General features: G+C 37.8%; 3 protein-coding genes across 4 annotated transcripts; 1 reads left to right on the top strand and 2 right to left on the bottom strand.

Annotated features, from left to right (window-relative positions):
* Positions 1-1,336: 1,336 nt before the first annotated feature.
* ppig (peptidylprolyl isomerase G (cyclophilin G)) lies at positions 1,337-9,591 on the bottom strand. The gene is made up of 13 exons (XM_030124512.1): positions 9,448-9,591; positions 8,755-8,841; positions 7,297-7,371; positions 7,103-7,210; positions 6,772-6,816; positions 6,595-6,682; positions 6,448-6,477; positions 6,195-6,334; positions 5,898-6,075; positions 5,610-5,810; positions 5,425-5,515; positions 4,453-4,592; positions 1,337-3,305 (listed from the first exon to the last, which is right to left on the bottom strand). Exons 2-13 carry the CDS (start codon positions 8,813-8,815, stop codon positions 2,321-2,323), a joined length of 2,142 nt encoding a protein of 713 aa, XP_029980372.1. The 5' UTR covers positions 8,816-8,841; positions 9,448-9,591; the 3' UTR covers positions 1,337-2,320.
* Positions 9,592-10,015: 424 nt separating this feature from the next.
* On the top strand, positions 10,016-16,560 carry fastkd1 (FAST kinase domains 1). Of its 2 annotated transcripts, none has more exons than XM_030124942.1 (15): positions 10,016-10,178; positions 10,494-10,981; positions 11,066-11,134; positions 11,670-11,795; positions 11,888-12,286; positions 12,375-12,485; positions 12,567-12,698; positions 13,150-13,636; positions 13,720-13,834; positions 13,912-14,040; positions 14,128-14,259; positions 14,358-14,471; positions 15,774-15,918; positions 16,004-16,118; positions 16,215-16,560. In XM_030124942.1, the coding sequence occupies exons 2-15, from the start codon at positions 10,647-10,649 to the stop codon at positions 16,308-16,310; spliced, it is 2,505 nt and encodes an 834-aa protein (XP_029980802.1). In that variant the 5' UTR covers positions 10,016-10,178; positions 10,494-10,646; the 3' UTR covers positions 16,311-16,560. The 2 variants fall into 2 exon arrangements, with proteins under 2 accessions (XP_029980802.1, XP_029980803.1); XM_030124943.1 differs by having other exon boundaries at positions 11,888-12,291; positions 12,380-12,485.
* Positions 16,536-21,367, bottom strand: klhl41a (kelch-like family member 41a). The gene is made up of 6 exons (XM_030124944.1): positions 19,690-21,367; positions 18,876-19,033; positions 18,678-18,785; positions 18,394-18,579; positions 17,412-17,558; positions 16,536-17,083 (listed from the first exon to the last, which is right to left on the bottom strand). Exons 1-6 carry the CDS (start codon positions 20,779-20,781, stop codon positions 16,972-16,974), a joined length of 1,803 nt encoding a protein of 600 aa, XP_029980804.1. The 5' UTR covers positions 20,782-21,367; the 3' UTR covers positions 16,536-16,971.
* Between the last annotated feature and the right edge of the window lie 15 nt (positions 21,368-21,382).

Raw genomic sequence — 21,382 nt, 5'->3', positions numbered from 1 at the left:
TTAATATCATGGCGTAAGTTTTCATCTTGTGGGCCAGTTTAGACCCTCTGGTGGACTGGTTTTTGACCCGTGGGCCCCATGTTTGACACCCCTGACAGATGGTTTATATCATAGGTATCTCTCAGACATTCAGATCTTTCAATGGTGGTTGGTCAAATCCTAATGAAGAGCAACACATGAGTATTTAACATACAAAAGATTTAATCATAACATCACCTTTAATTTGACTGGAACAAAAATGAGTAAGTTCCGCTCATGTAGACATTGTCTTTCATTTGCCTTTAATCACTGTCTGATGCTCTGCATAAGGAAATGACAAATACTGTAATCAAAAAACGTATTTACTGGAAACTGGAAATACTATTTGGCTATCACTAACTGCAGTTGGATGTTATTGAAAGATTCAGTCATTATAGGAATCACCTGAGACATATACCTTCTTTACATTGCATGTTGCTGTATTTCTTCCTTTTTCTACAGGCTTGAGATTCAGAAAAAAAAACCCTTTTTTTTTAATGGCCTGTACTAACATTCAGTGTTTTGATAATAGCAATGTCTAAAATGATCTGGCCTAGTTATTTAAACTGGATCACACTGAATCAGGTTCAGACATTTAATGATTAAATCTGCGTCACCAGTTTTGTTTCATATATCACCATTTAGGAAGAGGGACTGATCAGACATGCAGCTGACTGAGCACCTTGTGACCTCTCATCGCTGGATTGTGACCCTAAGAACAGCAATAAACAGTTGACATAAAATATAGCATTTTTCCTTGATATCTATTATTTGATGGGTAATTTTTTTCCCCTTTCTTTTACTGTATTTACAGGATTTATATGTAGTCACATCACTGTCACTTTTAAGTTTCAAAAATCAGGTGCAAAAATAAATGCACACTACATCCCACAATTGTGTTATTTGTCTAATTTTAACATTACCTTTCCTTACTGAATTTTGATTTATCCTTTTTTCTGTTTTTTTTAAATGACATGCAGTCTAATCCCGCCACACTACAAACTGAGGGTTTGACTGTGTAATCCATTTACAGAATTACACCACTGTCAGCACAGAACACTGTGTGAATGTCAAATGTACAGCAGACAAGGCAACATGTCTACAATAAGGAATATGGACCTTGGGAAACAGTGAGAAAAGAAATCTAGTATCACTGATCTCTGGATAACAAAATGTTAACAGTGTAGAGTATATTTAAATCCTATAATAATGTTATCACTGTTTATTATTGTCATTTTCTATGCTCATGTTTGGACAACAGAAAAAATGATCTGTTTGTGAATGCATTTACAGAATATTAAAGCAATGACTAAAAATCTAATATTCAGGCATTTTAATTCCATCTACAATGCAGCAAGTCCTGTGGACATCGTAAAACCAACTTGCACAAAACACAAATTATACAAATTGATTTTATGTTGTACTTACAGCATGGCAATGACATTTCTCCATTCAAAATGTAAACCAGAGGTATCTCAAAATTACAAACAGGATTACAGTAAAAGGTCATGGATGTACAAAAAAAAGTCATGGATGTTCCTGTATTATCTAACAATGACAGGGATAAACATGCATCAAAGTATAATTGTGACTGTTGCAGTTACACTAACTACAACAACAAACAGTTATTTGACAAACTTAAAGGCAATCCTTCTCCCCAAACCAACTGGGTTAAATAGCATAAAAACAAATTAAGAGTAGAAAATGTATTCAGGGGGAGAGGCTTTAAAATCATCTCTTTTGCAGTAAAAACTGTTTTCATTTTTTTTCTCCTTTTTTTTTAACAAATTGTCTGAAATTGGAGCTGCTCTAATGCCAAAACATAATTTACCAAAAACTAAAATGAAAAGCACAGCCTCCAAACTAAACCCTCATCTCATGGATAATTAAAGGAATCCTCTTGGTTGAATCTGTGAACCTTATTTGCTGTAGTACATACTGGAAACACAAACCTGTTGCTCTAAAACTGGGCACACGGCGTTCGCTTCCCATCGGCAGTCAAATACAACTGGTGGGTCAAATTCACAGTTCCGATTTAAAATAGTCCCCACTGCAGATAAAAGGTTCCATGATACTAAGCTGGAGGTATGTTTCTTAATAGTGTTGGAAGTTTATCTTTACAACATGGAACGTTTAATTTATCTGCAAACTTTTTTGTCTTTTGGGCTAGAAGGGGACAGAATCAGTGCCCAACCAGTGGGATTTGACTGTTGACAGAAAGCAGATGCTTCATTCTACATGAGTAATGGGTACAAAACATGTAAAAAGTCTCAATCTGTTCCTTTATGATACCACCTCGAGCTCAGTCGCTGTCAGAGCTGGAGCTGGAGCTGGACTTATTCCTTTTGCTGCCACTTCTGTTTTGGCCTTTTGTACTATCCGGTCTCGGTCTTGCTGGACTTCTTCTGTCTTTGGATTCAGAGGGACGATTTGCACTTCTCCGTTTGGAATCGGGGCTCTTGTGACTCTTTCTTTTCTCGTCTCTCTCGCTGTCAGAACTGCTGCTGTGTCGTCTCTTTTGGTTGGCAGCTTCTCGGTCTTTGTCCTTCCTGTGAGAGGGACGCTCTTTGCTCCCATCTCTCTTGTTACTCTTGCTTCTGGAGCGTCTGCTCCGGTGTGAGTCTCTGGTCTTACTCCTGTCTGGGCTTCTGGTTCGACGGTCTCTACTCCTGGATGATCCTCTCCTCTTATTCTCCCTTTCACTGTTGTGTCGTCTTTCCTGACTTCTACTTCGGTCCCTGCCTCTGTCTCTGTCCTTCTCTCGCCTTTCCTCTTTGTCTTTAGATCCAGCAGGACCACCCCTATCCCTATTCCTGCTACTGGATCTGTGCCCATCTTTTGTGGGTCTGTCCTTGCTTTGTGACTTTGTCCTAGTTCTCTCACCATTTCTTCCTTTTGTATCCTCTTTATGCTTTTTATCAGATTCACCATGTTTAGTTTTCTCTTTAACCTGATCAGACTCTGACTCCTTTTCTTTCCTGGACACATCTTTCTCTTTGCTCCTGGAGTGACCTCTTCTCTCATCACTTTTATGACTCTTGTTTCCCTTCTCTTTGCTTATAGACCTTCTCCTCTTTTCTCTGCTTTTACTGCGGCTTTCAGCTCGTTTCTTCACCTTGTGTTTGCTATGCTTCTCGTCCTTGACTTCATCATCATCGTCTTTGCTTCTGGATCTATGAGATCTTGTTTTCTTGTCTTTTTTACCTTCAGTTGAGTGTTCGTGCTTTGTCTTTGAGGACCGCCTCTCTCTTCTTGGAGCTTCGTCCTTGTTGTCATTCATATCACCTCTGAAAGGAACAACAAAAATTTCATAATCAAGTGTCTCCTTTCAACTCTCACAACATAACATCTGGTAATGCTAGGTTCACTCAACAAAGTTCAATATTTTTAAAGGAGGAAATGTATATTATCAAACTGCTGAAGGCATCATTCCTGCTTTTAACTGTCCTTCTCAACACTTTTCAGAATTTGGGAGAAAGCACTGATTAGGTCGGGGTGATACAGCTGAAAAAATGCATTATAATAAAGTTTTCATTTCAGTCTATATTAATTACTGACTATATCTTTATGAGGAAAACAAATAAATAAAGCAAAGAGAAAAAAATAATCAGTATTGTGTCACTGTACCATTGATGTATTTTTTATTCATTGTTAAGCTCCATTACTCAGTCTGACACGTTCAACTACCATATAAAATGTTAACGGGGCAGTGTGTTCAGGATCATGTTTCAGTGAGGAAAACAATTGCTAACATGACACACTGTTTCTGGGTGGAGTTACAGCATGTTTTTCATAGCTGCTTCTATTTTACTTGTAAAGCTTCCTGCTAAACACATGCACCTTAATGTTAATTGATCCCTTTAAGTTGCCCATTTGTGTTTATATGACATCAAATGGTTTGTCTCTAAGTGGCACTATGTCCAGCGTGTACTCTATCTTCACATGTCAGCTGAGACAGACTCCAGTCCCCTGTGATCCTACTGGTATAGCCTATAGAGGATTAAGCAGTTATAGAAATTAATGTTGTTGTGCTATCTATGCTAACTTTGCTGGCTGGTTTAGCCATAACTTGCCAAATGTGCATTATGTTTTCCAGTGGAGTTTGTTTTACACATGTTTCTGGCAGATTTTACTTTTCACTGGTATATTTGTGGTGCAGCTGATGAAGACACCTGTTAAAAGACATGATCTGTGCATGTTACTTGTAGCACACTCCATTATAAAGGCCTGTAATATATGCTTCCCTGTTTATGAGCCATTGAGGGAGCAAGCGTGAAGTTTGTTTACGCAGCTGAATTTAGCATAACAACTGTGTACCTTGATTGCAGTTTGTACTTGAATTAACTTTTTTCCTGCTGTTGATTTAAGTGTGAAGTGCTGCATGTTCCTAGTGTGGATGTATGGGTAATGCTGTAAATAGTGAGGGTATCATACCTGTCACCCTTAATCCAGCGCTCTCCAGTGACGGCTCTCATCCTCTGTCGCTGCATCTCCTGACGCCAGTGAGGAGGAGTTTCACTGCGCCAAAAACGATCTCGGGACCTTGATCGAGAACGTGAGGGAGTCCGATATCTCTGGAAAAGAGAGATTAGAAACCACTTGTTTACTCCATCTTAAACACAAACACTGGGCATAAAGCAGTCGTGACCATCATCCCCTCAAATGTAATTAAGCGGTTAATAAACAGCCAAATGTTGGATATCATTTGTTTAACTAAGCTTATTACACAGCCTCAGTGAATTGTCTTTTCTTATTTGTCAATAATGGCTGTACGGAATTCCAATTGAACGCTTTAACAGACTATTTTATTTAATAGAAGTAAGAAAAATATCTTAAAATTAAATCAAATAATTTTGTATGAACATTTTTTGGCAAATTACTGATTTCTTTGTTAAGTAGTTGTGTAATAAGCAGGATAATATACAGCAAGCTGGTCGTTATTGCTCAACAAACCTATTAAGACCTTTATTTCACCATATTGACTGGCTTACTGTTCAATATCCCTTGCAAATTAATAGAAACCTGTCTCACTAAACACAATATTAGTGCGTTGACCTGTGGGGATCCACGGGTTCTAGATGTGATAGTTTTTATGCTGTTGTAAATTCATGCATGCTGTACTGCATTTGTCCAGCAGTCACCGCCAATGCGTTCTGGCCATAGTAACGTGATTGTAAGGCTATTGTATTCCAAAATTACTAATATCTCTCAAAATGTTGGTCCTGTACACTTTCTATTTTCACTAGTCTGTTCCTTGACTAAAAATACATAAGTATGCCAAACTGCAGCAGTCAACTCTTTGTGGATTTGGTGTGAATCTCCAGACACACACACACATACACGCACACAGAGGCCACTTGGCTTTTATAATATAGACGATGTTCTTAGCTGTTGCTATGCACATACCCTCGGACCCCTGCCTTTTATTTTCCTTCCAGATCGTGTCATCACCAGTCTCCTTTGATATGTTGACTGAGAATTATATGATAATCCAGTGCTGTGAAGAAAACAGATGTTAACCAATAGACATTTGCAAAAAAAATATTAAAACAAAGACTATATTTAAAAGATATCTATCCAAGCAGACTAACCTTTCTCTTTGTCTTTCATCTTTAGTTCGCAGATCCTTTTTAGGCTCTTCTTTTAACTTCTGGACAGACTGGGGGCTTCTCCTCATGAGAAATCGGTTTTCAGGGATGGGTGGAATTTCTTCAGGACGCACAGTAGATGTAACCAACTCTTCCTCTTCTTTTTCTTCTTCTTTCTCTTCAACACTCTCTACTGTCTCTGACCTAAAAAGACATTATGGTTTAGAATACAGACACTATACTCTGTTTACACTAATGACAGTAACACATGAGTGAATCTGAGTTAAGTACCTTTGTTTCTTTTCCTTCTTCTTCAGTTTCTTTTGCTTTTTTGCCTTCTTTTTCCGCTTCTTAGATTCTTTCTCAGATTCTTCAGATTCAGAGGATGATTCTGATGAGCTCTCAGACTCACTGGAACTACTGCTGGAACTAGATGAGGCCTTCTCTTTCTTTTTTCCATCTTTTTTGGCTGCAAATGTATACATAGTCTGTTAAAAGCACTGCGTGACAACATCTAAACACTCTGCCTACTCAGATCAAAGCCATAAAATGTTTGGACTCATCTTTAAAAACAATGAAAAAACAAACCTTTTGATTTAGGGACAAGTTCTCCACAGTTTAAAACCTTCACATCAGCATATGGCTTGCTGTTGTGATCCGTTTTCTGGTTTTCCATAGTTTGAACGACCTCTTGACCAGAGATCACATGACCAAAAACCACATGGACACTAAAATGAAAGCAACAATGTTTAGCTATAGATACAGTATTTCAAAGAAAGCATATAATGTAAAGTGCGTAATATGCAATTGAATGAATTTATGAGAGTCAAGCAGTGCTTACCCATCCAGATGTGGTGAGGGTTTTGTAGTTCTGTAGTGCCACAGTACAGGAGTTGTGAAAAAGAAGAAATACAGTAGTTTAAGCTAACAATAATGACAAATTTGAGCCAAATATATTGGTAATACAGAAGATACATATGGTGCTTACATGAAAAACTGGGATCCATTAGTATCTTTGCCCCTGTTGGCCATAGACAGCAGGTACTCCTTGTTGTGTTTAACTGCAAAACTTTCATCTGGGGGAAAAGGATAAGATTGTACTGCCATCTTGAAGCCAACGCTGGTTTGGATAACAACTGACAGCTGTGACTGTGGCTTCTTTTACCTTCAAAAAAGCCTCCATAGATCGATTCACCTCCTCTTCCATTGCCTAAAATGTTGAGGAAAAGAGAAAGAATAAGCAAAATAGCTCATACAGTAAAAAAACCAAAAAAACCAAAAAACTTTTATGCCATTACTCAAACTGATTTGATCATCTCAACACTGACATGAACATACATAACAGGATGAGTAAAAAAAAGACAGGGATCACTATCTTATTACATTCCATGAATGGTTCACAAACGACAATAACCATAAATTCTTCATGTTTTATTTAATCTTAGCAATCCTTCAGCTTTTTTTTTTCTTCAATCCTTCAGTTTTTAGAGACTCACCTTCACTGAAGTCACCTCCTTGAATCATGAAGTCTTTAACAATTCGATGAAACAAGCATCCTTTGTAGTGCAGAGGTTTCTGAGTTCCTTTACCGACGCCTTTTTCACCTGCATGATACAACAGTTACTGATATTAAATTGTGTCAAAAGTCTCAGTTGGCTGACATACTCTCAATAAGTAAATCAGTTTTCACCTGTGCAGAGGCATCTGAAGTTTTCACATGTTTTGGGGCAGATGTCTGAAAACAATTCCACAACAACTCTGCCGACTGATAGGAAAAAGCAGTGTCAATAGAAGAGCAGAGTTAATATCAGCTAAATGTGTTGTGACACTAACCATAGTCTGACATGACACCCTTTCATTAAATATCACCAGTAGTAAAATACACTTTATTAAAATAACAACAGCTTGTTCAACTTTGCATGATCACTTTAGAGAATGTAGTTTGTCAGGGTACTGAATTACAGTTAGTTACACTTCAATTATACACACCTCCTAAACACTAAAGCTACACATTAGGACAATACACATTGCTTTCTGATGCCAATTGCTCATTTTCATTTTTTAATTGTGTCAGAAATCACACCTTTCACTGCAATATATGGTGATTTTCATTTGGATGAAAGCAGAAAATTTGCATGAAAGCAGAACAAACAAAGTTAAAGAATGAACATGAGGCAGAATAGAAGGACTCTAACCAGCTTGTATTCAGTTTTGTTTTCTGCTATATTACAAACTATTTCTACTTTTAAAAAGTTTTACTTGACATTTTTGACAATGTTTGGCCTTTTCAAATCCAGGCTTAAAACGTATTTATTCAAACTGGCTTTTAACGTTCAGTAATGCTATGACACATTACTTGTATTTGTTTTTATTGTATTTTGATTATTGATTTTTATATTCTTTGATTTTATTGGAAAGCACTTTGGTCACTTTGAGTGTTGTAAAGGGCTCTATAAATAAATGTTGTTTGATGTATACATATTACACTTATATTAGTTTTGTGTCATAGAGCTTCACAATTAAATGAACCACAGTGCAAAGTCATGCAATGCATTACATTTCAAAAGACCCCAAGTCAAAAGGATCAGTCTGTCTATGAACAGAGAAACTTACTATATAAAATATGCAATATGAAAGTAATTTTCAATCATTTTTATTAGGTTTTAAAATTTGTATGCTAGATATGGAAAAAAACCACATTTGAAACTGGCCAGTCATTTGTGCATTTTACAAAATCAACATGTATATTATTAATTATGAGAAAAAAAAAAAAAAGCACAATAGATCATGCAACTCTATGTACAACTAATTAGAATTTTCTGTTGTTTAAGATTTTATACATTAATGTTTATTTTATATTACTGTGCTTAATAGAAATTTTGCTCAAATATTCTAATTAAAAGAACAATTGTTATTAGTTGAGTATATAGTCATTTTAACTAAATCATTCATAGAATTTATAAAAATCTTACTAAATAACGACATAAATCCTTCTCTCCAGATGAAGTGACCAATTATCGTGATATGAGCTTTTGCTTGTACCACATAACCATACTATACACTTAATGGTGTGACTTGTATTGCATTAAGTTTTGTTCTCATGTAGCCTGTGTTTTAGGTGTTCAGAAAGTCTAAGTTTCGTTCTTACTGAGCACATTTCCAATCCCAATGTCCAGGAAGCACCGAGGGCGCTGCACCTTTATCCCCATGTTCCCCTCCTCTACTGATCAAACACCTGAGGATAATAAACAAACAATACAAAGATGAGACATAGGTTAATTGACCACGTTTATTAACAACTTAGCAATAGCATGTAACTTAGCACCTGAAAACCGCACACCGGTCTGACCGGCCAAATTACTTATTTAAATGCTACTAAAATCAGTTGAAAAAATCATCAGTGTGTTTCCCGTAAATTGCGACTGACCGCTCACGTTATGCAGCTAAATAATGGTTATTAAAGCAATTAAAACTGCGACAGAAGTAGAAAGCGAGCAAAATGAGGCTAGCTTGTGTTTTTAACTCTTGAGCTAACATAAGCTAGCAGCGACGCGTTTCAAGTCTCATTGACTGGTTGAAAAATATACATGTTTAGGCTTTTGCGGTTATTTTCCACAAATGTCGTCCCTTGTGTAAAATGCCCCAAGTAACGCCACGCTTACCCCACGGTCACCAAAATTACCCTGCCATCTAGGTTAACGCTAGGCCTGGTGTTAGCATTAGCAAGCACAGCGAGACATTACAAGGGTTCTTCTACCGTCTACATGTTATAACTCTTCTCCTTCGACGCGTGAACCACACACGCATCGCTTGATATAATAATAATGTGGAGTCACATCACCTGGAGAAAAGGGGATATCACTCCATGCAGCGAGTAGTTTTTAGAAACGGCTAAAATTAAGTTTCATTCAGTGTCCAGCTCAATGTTTTCTAAAGATGGCGCGGCAGAGACGTCAATGTACTTGCAGACCGTGCGCCAGTGAACGCAGCGGGGCAAGAAGCTGGGGAAGACGGGTAATTTACTGCCCCGAAAGTGGACTTTTAGGTACAACTTTCTCGGGCTTTTTCTGAACATCATAACAGTCTAGTTCACAAGTAACCAAACTATCAAGTATAGAGAAATATGTAAGCCTTCATTTGAGATTTTTGGAAAAATAGACACTTCATTCATAGATCCCACCACATAGATAGACAGTAAAATGAATTAAAAATAATAGACAATATGTAATTATAACATCGTAAAAGAAATGTAGCCACACAGAGCAACAACAAATCAGTGATGATAAGCGTTAAAGTATTGCTGTATTGAGAAATCTGTCTGCTCAAAATGAACGACACTCATTAATGGGTTTTTGCCTGAAAGTCAAAACCCTGGGCTCTATATCCACATCACATTATGTCACCAGCTACGGAAGTGAGGCGCACATGCTAGCTAATTTTGACTTTGCATGAGTTATTTAACCATCGTATTCTGTTTGAGTTACATCAGTACCTTTAAAGTGTCTTTAACTTGCATAAATCTCCCTAACAATGGGGCTACTTTGTGGGGTTTTTGTGTCTGAGTCGTTTTAGGTAAGTGTTTCTTTACCCACGTGAATATAGTGGTAGCTATAGTTGTATCTGACCATAGGGTCTAAGGAAGGAATGTCATCCGTTACCTCTGAGGGAGACTTTCTGTATGGTTTTAAGTGATGGACCCCTCTGAACTCAGGGTCGACATGTGAAATCTGGGCAGTTTTCCTATCATACAGGAGCTTCCTTTGAAAATCAGTATAATCAGGATAAAGTCATGTGTGATAAAGCTGATAGTAATGTTTCTTAATGTGTGTGTGCGTGTGTGTGTGTGTGTGTGTGTGTGTGTGTGTGTATTCTTTTGTTTTGACACAGGTCCCAGAGTACCTTCAGGACATTCACTGTCAGCAGACTAACTTGAAGATGATACCTGTTGGTTGAACTCATTTGTGGGTTTGACATTGAAATGGACAGCTGAACTAGTACAATGAAGACCTCAATGTGGACCAGTTCACCTGTGCCTAAGTGATGTTTCGACTCCGGTGTGTGACCCCCTGCCTTCGTAGGCTCCTACATGGGGCGATGGTGAACAGAGACCAGGTTCTAGAGCAGCTGCGGGTTTGCTCTGCTGAAGATCAGATTTTTGATGTGGTGGGGAAGCATAAGGCCAAACTCACAGTGAACCATGTGAGCCGGGCTGTGGGGATGCTGTGGCAGTTTCAGAAGGAGAAGCCACAGCTGCTTCGGACTATTGACCTTATCAGGTGTCACCCCCAGTTCTTGACCCTCCGTGTTTTGGCAGAAAACAAAATTGCTCTTATGGATAATTGTATGTTGGTCGACATGCTTTACACTTTCCTCAGGTACAGACAGATACAGACACAGTCAATGTTAAATCGTAATTAAAATGTAAAACACTCACTACAACATTTTTACCTTTCTGTTAGATTTAATGTGGATCCACATGACTCTCTTGTTCAGCAACTGATTTCAGAAGCTTGGCTGCGACTAGACAGGTATTGTACTCTATAATTGTCCAATTTGACAAAAGTCTAAAATGTTTTATGAACACTGACAGAGGGCAGAAAAAGATGTAATTCATGAGAGACTTAAATATTACACACTAAAACCTCAAAATAATTTTAGCAATGTAAATAATCTTCATCATGTCTTTAAAGATTGGTGAGGTATTGCTTTTCTTATAACTCTGGTGTTTTAATATTTCATGACTGTTCCATTGTATTTATCACACATTTTCATAATGTGATGACTGAACATTTAATTTATCAGTTGTAAACAACTGGAGTAGCAGTAGATATTTGCAGTTTCCTTGAGAAATAACTTAAAAATTAGTCCATGTGTAAACTGATAAAATCTTCTACCATGTACCAAATTCTGGGCCATCCCCTAATTTCTGCGTCACTATCAGAATAAAGTGTAAAAATACTAGAAAATTGTTCCATTATTTTTAGTATTTCTATTAATTGAATAATTCCTACGTTGACTAATCATTTAATGAATGAGATGTTTCACTGCTCTGGATATTTGCAGATTGTCAATGGCATCTCTGTCCAAGTTTGCCATCTGTCTCAGTGACCTACACCTTCAGCACAGTCCTCTGATGGGTCAGATCACGGCAATTCTGGATGAGAAGTTGCCAACAATTAATGATGCCAGGTCAGTCATGGGACAGACACATTTACTTTCACGTACAAAAAAAAGTGTTTCATATTGTGTATTTAATCAGCTCCTTGGCCATGTTTCCCTAGGATTTTAACTATCCTAATGATCAGCGTATCCTCCCTGGTGTCTCCACGTCTCAGAGATGCCCTCATTAACAGGGTAGACAAACTTCTGGACACCACAGATCCCACAAATTACAACACTCCTCGGAGGGTGGTGCAGTTCCTTCGTAATATCAGATACAACCATCGGCCTCTGCTGGAAAAATGCAATCAGATCCTGTTGTGCAACATTCCCAGGCTGAACTCAGAGGATATCGCCATCATCATGGGCTTGTTTCAGTCCCTGCAGTTCCACAACTGTGACTTCAGGGTCAGCGCGAAACAGAGGCTAATAGAACTGATCGACTCGAGCACTGATCCTTTCTCCTTCACCAAACTGTTTGTCAGTTTGGCTCCCTTAGCCAATGCGGAGATAAGAGAAGAGTTAGTTTTCTAGTCTTATGATGAACATCAAAGCCCCTTCACTTATCTTCTGACTTAACAAGTCTACTAATCATTTTTTATCTTTTAGGTTAGAAAACACCACCCTTCTGTTGGCAGATGAGTTCAGTATACACCAGGCTCTTGCTGTAATTGAAGCACTTGAAGAGATTCAGAGCAGAAATCTGAGCCTAATGAACAAGTAAGTATCCTATCGGTGTCATATGGCATCTGTGTAGTTTAAGTAATGCCAACATGTAATTATGATTATATCGTTTTCCAGAATGGCATCAGTGATCCAAAGAAACCTTCATCTCTACAAACCAGTGGAGGTGGCCCGAATTACCCAAGCATTCTTGCTGCTACAATACCAGAATCCTGAATTTTTCACTAGACTCAGAAACACTTTGGCCAAGTAAGTGTTTATCTAAGTTAAAGAGTATTTTAAATAATAGCTTTGTATGTAGTGTTGCTTGTCCAGGCTCTCTATTTAGTTTGCTGTTTGATATCTGTTTAGTAGTAGTTATTCTGCATATGTGCATAAGCCTTTTTTATTTTTTAGGAGAAGACTAGTATTAGTTTAATTTTCATGAAGTTACAGGTATAATAAGATAAGTCTTGATTTTATAGAGGCTGAAAAGGGTGGGATGAGAGAATTATGGTATGATTCACATTGCTGATTAAAGGTTTTTTGTTTTTTTTAATCCAAAACCATTTTATTGTTTTCACCATGAACCTTTAACTTTGGAGGAAAACCAAACAAATTTTTTTTAAATGATGGTTCTAACTTTAGCCTTTACTCTTCAGTTTTAATAATTCTGATGCTTCCTTGGTAAAATGTAGGATGATTCCTTTTTTTCTTTCAGCTTTTTGCTGCACAGTGTCTTCCCTTCTGAAGTGACCATGTTGACTCGTGTTTTGACGATCCTGCCTTGCCCACGACTGGACGATGGCGGGATCTCCCGGGTCAGCTCTGTGGTGTCCCAGTGCAGCCTCAACGACCTCAACACCATTTCTTTCGCTGTTGCCAAATTGCTACGGAACGACCCATCGTACCGCCACAACACTCCCAGTAAATACGTCCGCCTGCTGCAAAACCTGAATCGCTGCGGACACGAGAGACTGCGAACAGCTGATCGGCTGGACTTGTTGCTTGAAGAGCTGAAGTACATTTCAGGGGAGTGGTTTGAGGAAATGCTGCTTGAAGATGTGATGGTTACTCTTCAGAGGATGATGGATCAGATAAACGGGAGCAATGTGTCTGATCTAGCCCTGTTGTTAACCAGGAATACCCACCTTTGCCCTCCTTTGATGGAGCATATCGCCAATGTGGCCATCAGAGACATTGACAAGGTGCTTTAATAGACATCACAACATGTTGTATATTGAATACATAACCGTATATTCACTAATAAATATCCTGAATTATTTTCCAGATTCACCACTCTTCAATATATGCCACCTTGCTGCCCTTTTGTGTCTTGAATTATGATCCTGAAAAAGAAGATGAGTTGTTTGACATCTGTATACAACGCTTCACCCCACATATCAGTAAGTAGATTGTAAATTTACTATATTAAGAAAATAAACGTAACTTTTGCTAACATTTACTGCTTTATACATTAAAGGCTCCTTTGACCCACATCTGCTCGTCCTTCTGGGATACTCCTTGGCATTGGCTGATCGTTTTCCTGAGGAACTTATCAAAGAGATTTTCAGTATCAACTTTCTGGGAAAATTAGATGTCCAGTTAGACAGTATGTTCCCTATTGGATAAAATGAATATTGTATTAGTACCCCCTGACTTGTTGCTCATGCGTAACTCTTCATGTTACCTCTTCCAGCCCTGTCTAATTCCCTCAACTTGCGGGTTCGACAGCGCCTCATGGAGCTGAATCGTGCCATGTGTCTTGAATGTCCTGAGTTTCAAGTGCCGTGGTTTCATGACCGTTACTGCCAGCACCTGCAAAAGAAAGGTAATATAATATTCTGATGTTCTCCTGTTTTTGTGGCTTTAAAGGCAAAATTTGTACAAGCTTGTGCTAACTGCCACTGTCTCTAAAATTATTTTCAGGGAGTGGTAGCATCAGTCCTGTGCAGCAGCAGATCCATAAAATGCTCAGTGAAGTTCTTGGTGGTATGAACTGTGTCCGACTATCAGTTGTCACGCCATATTTTTATACTGTAGGTGAGTATGAAGGTCATTTCCATCCAACTGATTATAGTCTTTACATTGGGATTTCCAAAATGCTTTAATGTTCAGTGGTACACAACAAAACACAATATGGGAAGCTTCTAATTGGATAAATCTGTTCTTTATGTATTAAGAAGAGCGGTCCCTCTGTCCTAAGGATTTTAACTGCTCACAAATCACATAACAGAATTAACTATTAAATGTTATAAATTAACTTTCAGTCTCAGTTAGGGCTCGGCTATATATTGAATTAAATCAATTAATACAGATTTTGCTTTCTGAAAACAGTGAAAATGTCAAAATCAGAAAATCAAAGATGACACCTCTGGAGACTTTTATTACTCAACCAAAATTAAAAATATTACAACCTGTTTAGTTCATGTAATTTATTAATTGTCTATGTGTTTCTCCAGTCATATATGGGTTATAGTTTCTGTAGAACAAGTTATTTTTTGGTAACATGTTTTGTCTTCATTTCATGAAGTCAAAAACTAACTTGATTAAAATTATAAAATGTTTACATCAGTGAAAAAAAAATTTGATACAATTTTTTGGTGTTATCACCCAGCTCTAGAATCAGTCTGACAGGGTAATGTTGTGTGGAGGGATACTAATATTGTTGCTTATGATCTCAGGATTCAGAGCGATTCTCAGAATTAATGGTTAATATCTAAAGTCAGTGATTTGGGGTAAGTTTGTGATTTATTGTCAACAGAAAATACAGTACAAAGTCACTATAGTGTCTCCAGTACCTGTGCTATTTAACAACAGGTGGATTGGAACTACTTCTCCTTCCACTTATTCTAGTCACATAAAAACGCTCTATAAATGCACCTAGGTTTCATTGTGTGTTGACATTGAAACAGATTCACCAGAATGACATTTTATTCAAACTGATATGAGTAAGTATGACAGCAAAATAAATAATGGTTATGAAGTAAGTCATGAAAAAATGCCGTAATTAATAGCTACAATGTATAAAGATGAGGAGAGGAAGAATTATGTTACTGGAACCACCTTATCAATCCAATAAAATGAATTTTATTACATTTTAATGCATAAATGTAAATTTAAAATGTTTGTTTGTTTGCAACATATATTTTAATGGCGCTTATTTATCTATTTTTAATGATTTACTTTGTGAGAATAAGTACCAGTATTGTGTACTACTTTATGTGGCACCAGAGTAGAAAGGAAATCAGTGATATTGCACATCTCTACTAAAGTGCATTTTTAAATCAATGTTTTTTGTTGTTGTTTAACCATGTAACAAGGTTTTCTACCTTGTCTTTTCAGATTTTGAATGCATACTGGACAAACACTTGGAGCCGCTGGCCTACAATGAGCCAAATACCCTCCAGATCTCACACATAGGAAATGTTGACTGGGGGAACAACTCACTGGAAAGCATCAGGAGCGAACTCCCACCTGGAGCACAACGGTAGAAACACCTTCAAAACTCCAGCTCTGTATTTAAAGAGCCTGTTTCAACTGCTTAAATATGTTTGACGTTTTGTTTCTGTCAGAGTTGCTGTGGATTTTCTTGATTCAAAGTCCTTCTGCAAGAACTCGCATCATATGAAAGGAGAAACCATGATGAGAAAAAGACACCTGGAAATACTGGGTTACCGTGTTGTCCAGGTTAGAGAGCACCATTTAAAGTGGTATTTATACATTTCACATTACAGTGGTATTTTTACTTTAAACAGTGAAGTGATTAGTGTGTTGTTTCCACAGATCCCTCACTTTGAATGGAACTCCATGGAGCTCTCAACAGAGGGTGCTTGGAAAGAATATCTAAAGAAAAAAATATTTGGAGAGGTTTCCTCTTGAAGGATGTATTTACTGAACGCATAAAGAAATGTTACATTCAGCAACAAGTCTGTTTTTTCTGAAGAATTTCCAGGCTGTGACTGAAGAGAATATATCATTTTACAAACAGTACGTTAATAATAATCCATTGTGTCTTATTTTTTCATCAGAGTTGACGTGAATCTACCTCATTTCATGGTAAATGAGATTGTGTCAAACTTTTATATTAAATTGCTTTGCTTTTTTAAATAAAATATAAAGTTGTACATAAGCAGCATTTGTGCCGTTTTGTCAGTAGCTCAACAGACATAAATAACGTGCTATTTTTTTAACATAGATTTGTAATTTTAGCCATTATGTTTATGTTGTTGCATTAGGTTTAAGAGAAAAAAAATCAGCGTTTTCAGCAGGTATTTTGGTACAACTGCAACATACTATTAAAAGGTTTATAACTCATGACTTTATTGAAGATACATTAGCATAACAATTGGTAAGGCTGGCAGGATATAAAAACACATTTATTAACAGTATGTTAGCACTACTGTGGACTTATTTTTTTAGCATTACTTATTAAAAAATAAAGATATGAATGAGTCACACATCTAAATAAATGTACATGCTTGTATTTCTGTCTACAGGAGTACATTAACAGTCCCTTCTACCAGATATTTGTTAATTCTCATTACAGTTTTGGCATTTTGGCTGCATTCAGACGCATAGACACACAGGAGGCTCCAGCTGCATAACGCATTTCTCTGATGATGCCAGTCCACTGCTTCTTGTCATCTTCATACCTAAAGAAAAATGAAATTATTAGTATATGTTCTTGTATGTTAGAATTGAGGCTTCATTTTGCTATAAAGAAAGTGAATAAGATGACCCTATCACTGTAAATACAATGAGAATAATTCAACACATACATACTGGATTCTGTTGGGTTTCTGTAAATTGACTTAGAGTCTGGTTTTGACCAACTCTATATATAAAATGTCAAGAGATAACTTTTATTGTGATCTGGCCCTATATAAATAAAATTTGATTGAGTGATTTAATTGGTTTTCCCCTGTAAGTCGCTTTGGAAAAAAGCGTCTGCCAAATGCGTAAACATAAACATAAACATACTGCCAAATGTCAATGATTTCACTGGGTGCACACTCTTTGTCGTCGTTCTCCACCATGGCAAAGCCTCCTACAGCGAACATCAGCCCGTCACAGCTGACCAGGTTTACTGAACTCCTCTCCTGAGGAAAGTCAGTGAAGGGCGACCACCTGAAACAAGATGACAACGACAGTGAATTTGTCTGGTTCAAGAAAAAAAACAATCTTTAACAAACTACTTTAAAATAGTCAAACAGAAGTATAGGTAAAAGACAGAGTTGGTGTCTATTTAAAGGTGCAGTGTGTGGGATTTAGTAGCATCTAGTGGTGAGGTCGCAGATTTTAACTTCCTGAATGCACTTTGCGTCACTCTCATCATGCAAGCAGATGGGACAATGTCACGCTATGTTCACACTGCAGGTCTTAATGCTCAATTCCAATTTTTTGCTGAATTCTTTTTTTTTTTTGCAAGGTTGTTCACATTATAATTCAAATGTGACTTCCATCAGACTCATGAGACATGGACAGAAGAAGACATGACATCACACATAGCATACTGTGTTTATGGAAGTAAATATGGATTTTGCCAGGTCCTGCCTCCTCTAGTGCAGAATTGTGACATCTATTGCATCTCAATAATGTAAAAGTCAGATGCAATGTGACATGACCAGACAGACTGAAGTCACATTACAAAACACCAGATATGTATCTGAATCAGGACCACATATGAAAGTGGCCTGGGTCTGATTTGAAAGAAAATGGATTTGTGCCATTCATACTATCATAAAAAAAATCAGATAAGGATCACATATGGGAAAAAAGTCAGATTTGGGCCACTTTTGCCTGCAGTGTTAATGTAGTGTAAGATGGCCATGAAAAATACAAAAAATGACAGGCTTTTGAGTGTATCTTTGATCTGAGCGCCATAGAAACATGACAGATTCTGAACTCTAAATCTTAAATCCTAAATGTTACACCTTTAAACTGAACTGACAGCTGCACATACTTGTTTGTTCCAAAATCATAGGCTTCGCATCCAGCTATGAGGCCCTCTTCGTTGGCCCCCCCAGCCACAATAATCCTTCCCTTGTAGATAACTGCTCCAAACATGGATCTGGGGGTCTTCATGGAAGCCACCTCCTTCCACTCTGACCTCTTGTGGTTGTATGCAAACATCTTATTGGTTGTTTTGCTGTAGTGATGAGACAAGAGATTAATAAAAATGAGAAAATCACACTCTGATTGTGTTAAATATCTGTAATATGACATGTTGAGCCACTGCAGCCTTACTTGTCTTCTGTTTTTCCTCCAATGCAGTAAACCAGTCCGTTCTCAGAGACAACACTGTGGCCGTTGAGTTTCAAGGGAAGCTTTTTTGTTTCACTCCACTTCATTTTCCTAAAAGAGGTGACGAAGTTAAACGCATCAGAGCTCCAAAACTATATCCACTGGATAAAGATACTCAAAAGGCTGATGCAGTGAACTTACTCTGTGTCATAGCACATAACGGTGTCATGGGACTCGTTGGATTGCAGATCTTTGCCTGCTACAGCGAAGATGAGGTTGTCAACTTCACCCATACCGAACAAACACCTCGGTGAGGGCATGGGAGGAAGAGCCATCCATTCAGCAGCAAGACTGTCCAACTGGAAGACACATTTAGAGATAGAGAAAATGAAGAATTGACTCTATCAGTGGGGGAACAAGTATTCAGATCATTTAAACGTATTAATACCACAATGGGAAAAAACTCCATTATCAGTGAAAGTTCTCCATTCTAAACCTTATTTAAGTGTTATATCATACCTGCTATATTAAGGTCTGTATTATATTTACTGCTGTAGATGTTGAAGATGGGGCTCTTTTGAACTACTTTATACTCTGTTGTTTTACAGTAATGCAGCATATTTTATATAATCATACGTTTGTAGTGGTGCTGTCCTGTGAGAATAATAAATCACTAAAAATCTACTTTTCATGAACACAGACAAACAGGCCAGTTTTCAGATTTATGAACCAATTCTACTGGGGCTTAAAGGAGAGGAATTTCCTCATTAAAGGACACCTCATCTTTCACCTTTCACTAATCACAAATATTCAATAAGTTTGGGGATACATCGCTCTTCACTAATAAGGAAAAGGATGAAAAATTGTAATGTTAGAGGTAACTAAAGCTGAAGTATAAATCTGTATAAAGTGGATGTATTCAAGTAAAGCGTATAATACATCAAATGTGTTTTTAAGTCAAGTATTTAGTTACATTCCACCTCCTCTGATGTGATGATGTAGCTGTTTTTAATACCTGATAGAAGTAACACTGCAGTGGGTTTTCCTTGTCCTCTTCATCAATAAAGAGTCCACCCAAAACATAAAGATTGTTCTTCTTTGTTACCAGACTGACATGGTTTCGGGGAATCTGCTCAGACATTGCAGCAAGAAAGCATTCATTCTCCTTTCCATCATAGGCCACAGCAGCACTGTCATTGATCATCAGCACCATGTCTTTGGCGTACATGCCAATTCGGCGGGTATCATTCAGGTAGCCAGGCAACTTGTCCTCTCCTTCTTCTCCTTCTTCACCATCTTGCCCCTTTTTCCTTTCAGGCAGCTTCCCTGCAAAAGCTTCTTTGATGACTTTGATTTTTTTAAGGGTCTCAGGATCAGACTTGATGAGTTCATCCTTTTCAACCTTCTCCTTGAAGTATTTCTCTGGGAGCAAACGGAAACGGATGCAGTCACATGCTTCATTCAAGCTTTTTATGCGATTTGCTTTGTCTTTTTTGATCCACTTCAGAAGGAACTCAAACACCACCTCCTCTTTTTCTACATTCAAAACATCTGCTCCAATGATAGCAAAGAGTTCATGGGGGCCAAGTTCTAGGAAATCCTCATTTTTGGATAAGGTCTCAAACCGAGCTGCAATGTAGTCTCGAGCTGCTATGGCCAGTCTGGGGCTGTTGAGCATCAGTCCCAGTCTGTAAACAGCAAGGCAGTTTCTCTGTGACAGTGACTTCTGGAGATAATTCACACAAACAGTGAACACTGAAGGAATCTGGAAGCGATTGGCAACTGCTAAAATATCCTGAACATTGCTGTCATTGATGTCAATCTCTGCTGAGTACATATAATTCACTATCACTTCCATAATATTGGGATCCAAATTTTCCAGAGGAACCTCTTTGTTGTCCACTTCCTTGCTTTCATCTGAGAAGTACAACTCTCTGAAGTAAGGACTACATGCTGCAAGGATGAGCCGATGGCATGGGATGCTTCTGTCTCCAACCTTTAGAATACAGTCTATTAACTTATTCTCATTCAGTAGCTCCTTGAGTCCATCCTGGAGCAAAGTACTCTGAAACAGACGGAGATCTTCCCTCAGGCTTTGTGGATCCATTTTTATCAACAGGAAATGTAGAAGTGGAGCAGTTCACAACTGAAGTTTGCTAACTGGTGAAGACAGAGAACTATAGAGAGCCAGGTCTGAAGCCACTTCAATATAACTGCGCCCCTCTAAATATAGCCAACCACCCTATCTATGAAGAATTCACCTCGGCCAAACCAGAGAGCCCATACAGCTGTCATGGAGTAAAAACAACTGTGAAGCCTTGTCACCGCAGTGATTAGGAACATTGTTGTGTGACCAGACAGAAATAACCCATGATGTTTTCTTGTCATCTAAAATCTGAAAAGCAGCAAAATATACATTACTTTGTCATTTAACACCATGGCAGGACCATCTACCCCAGTACTCTTAAGATTCACAGCTATTTCTAGCATTTACTACAATGGCACATACTGTAGGTAGATGAGTCACGTTTCACTGATAGCAATGATCTCTGTAGTGTGATTCAATATTTGTGTATGTGAGACATCAATAGGAGAATTACCTAACAAGTGATCAGGGTCAGTGAACAGCTGCAACAACAGCAGATGACACTTTGCCCCCTTTTTACATATTTAAAATACTTATGCAGTTTGTAGTTAGCTTTAGATCC

The sequence above is a fragment of the Sphaeramia orbicularis genome, chromosome 21, assembly GCF_902148855.1.
Source record: "Sphaeramia orbicularis chromosome 21, fSphaOr1.1, whole genome shotgun sequence".
In the NCBI taxonomy this organism is placed as follows: Eukaryota; Metazoa; Chordata; class Actinopteri; order Kurtiformes; family Apogonidae; genus Sphaeramia; species Sphaeramia orbicularis.
Note: the sequence above shows the minus strand (reverse complement) of the source record. Positions and strands in the feature narration are given on the sequence as shown.

Excerpts from the sequence above, each read along its gene's own strand:
- ppig (XM_030124512.1), bottom strand. The coding sequence starts at position 8,815 with ATGGGGATAAAGGTGCAGCGCCCTCGGTGCTTCCTGGACATTGGGATT. Across the intron at positions 6,076-6,194 it reads ACTTGTCCCTAAATCAAAAG|CCAAAAAAGATGGAAAAAAG; the intron begins GTTTGTTTTTTC and ends ATACATTTGCAG. Across the intron at positions 5,811-5,897 it reads AAGAAGGAAAAGAAACAAAG|GTCAGAGACAGTAGAGAGTG; the intron begins GTACTTAACTCA and ends ATGTCTTTTTAG.
- fastkd1 (XM_030124942.1), top strand. The coding sequence starts at position 10,647 with ATGTTTCGACTCCGGTGTGTGACCCCCTGCCTTCGTAGGCTCCTACAT. Across the intron at positions 11,135-11,669 it reads GCTTGGCTGCGACTAGACAG|ATTGTCAATGGCATCTCTGT; the intron begins GTATTGTACTCT and ends GGATATTTGCAG. Across the intron at positions 12,287-12,374 it reads AATGCGGAGATAAGAGAAGA|GTTAGAAAACACCACCCTTC; the intron begins GTTAGTTTTCTA and ends TTTATCTTTTAG.
- klhl41a (XM_030124944.1), bottom strand. The coding sequence starts at position 20,781 with ATGGATCCACAAAGCCTGAGGGAAGATCTCCGTCTGTTTCAGAGTACT. Across the intron at positions 19,034-19,689 it reads TGCAGTGTTACTTCTATCAG|TTGGACAGTCTTGCTGCTGA; the intron begins GTATTAAAAACA and ends TGTGTCTTCCAG. Across the intron at positions 17,084-17,411 it reads GAAATCATTGACATTTGGCA|GTATGAAGATGACAAGAAGC; the intron begins GTATGTTTATGT and ends ATTTTTCTTTAG.